Source organism: Rhea americana, unplaced genomic scaffold, assembly GCF_003343005.1.
Source record: "Rhea americana isolate MKP2758 unplaced genomic scaffold, rheAme1 scaffold_692, whole genome shotgun sequence".
Classification (NCBI taxonomy): Eukaryota; Metazoa; Chordata; class Aves; order Rheiformes; family Rheidae; genus Rhea; species Rhea americana.
The window spans coordinates 19,196-20,449 of record NW_028186859.1 but is presented as its reverse complement, the minus strand read 5'-3'; the positions used below and the strand labels follow the sequence as shown (position 1 = coordinate 20,449).

The window sequence follows — 1,254 nt, the reverse complement described above, 5'->3', positions numbered from 1 at the left end:
CAGGCGGGACCTGGGCGCCGGGGGGCAGCGCTGCCCGGGGGGGCGGGGCGGCGGGGGGGCAGAGCGGCCGCCCCACGGACACGGGGGATTGGGGAGGGGGGAGCCCACGGGGCGGCACCCGGACGCCTGGGCCCCTCTCGGGGGTCCCTGTGGTCCATGGGTCAGAGTGGGGACACCTGGACACCTGGGCCCCTCTCGGGGGTCAGCAGGGCCCGTGGGACACAGTGGGGACACCCGGACCCCCAGGCCCCTCTCGGGGGTCAGAGGGGCCTGTGGGGCAGAGTGGGGACACCCATGGGCCCCTCTCGGGGGTCACTGGGGTCCATGGGGCACCTGGACCCCTCTCAGGGCTCAGTGCAGCCCATGGGGCATAGTGGGGACACCTGGGCCTCACTTGGGGGTCAGTGGGGCCCGTGGGGCCCAGTGGGGCACCCGGACGCCTGGGCCCGCTTGGAGGGGCCGCCCCAGGGGCCGAAACCAGATCTGAGCTGGAGGCGTAAACAGGGATTTGGTGTCCGGCCTGCGGGGCCGTGGGGGCTGGCGGGGTCGCCCCCTGCCCCACGGCAGCCCCACGGCCGGGGGGCTCCGGGCATTGACTTACAGCCCCACCAGGCCATGTCCTCGCGCCCGGGGTCACGGGCCCCCCTGCACCCCCAGGCCGGGGAGGGAGCCCAGGCGTCCGGGCGGCCCGGCCCTGCCCCCGTGCCCCGGGCACCCCGGGGGGCGTGGGGCTGCCCCACGGTGCAGGGGACCGGGGGGTGTTGGGTTCCCAGCCGTAACTCGAGCCCCACCTGCTCCCGCCCGGCTCCAGTTACCCCAACCTTGGCCTTTGGCAGAGTCAGCACCGGGGGGGGGGGGCCTGGCCTGGCCCCACAGCCTGCCCCATAGCAGCCTGGGACCCCCCTCCACCTCCTAACCTGCCTGGCAGAGGCCGGGGGGCTGAGGACACCCCCCGCCCCACAGCCTACCCCAAAGCGGGCTGGGGCCCCCTCCAGCCCTCAGCACACCATAGGGGCCAGGCTCCCCGCTGAGCCCCCCAGTGGGCCAGAGATCCCCCCGGCTGCCCCACAGCAGGCCGCGGGGGCCGGGTATCCCCAGCCAACCTCTAGCCGGCCACGGGGTGGATTGGGGGCCCCTATGCTGTAGCCCCGGGGGGCGGCAGGGTGAGTGGGACCCCCCCCCCAGCTGCCCCACAGCCAGTTCTGGGGGCGGAGGRCAGCAGGCGCTGGGGGCGACAAGGGCCCCCAGCCCCAT

The 1,254-nt window shown here is 76.0% G+C and overlaps 1 protein-coding gene across 1 annotated transcript in view; it reads right to left on the bottom strand.

Moving 5' to 3' along the window:
* The window catches only part of ATP2A1 (ATPase sarcoplasmic/endoplasmic reticulum Ca2+ transporting 1), a 12,804-nt gene extending 11,550 nt beyond the window's left edge, over positions 1 to 1,254 (bottom strand). Inside the window, exon 1 of the mRNA XM_085321405.1 lies at positions 1,195 to 1,254. Within this exon, the coding sequence (XP_085177531.1) occupies positions 1,195 to 1,254 (60 nt within the window). The remainder of the gene's footprint in view (positions 1 to 1,194) is intronic.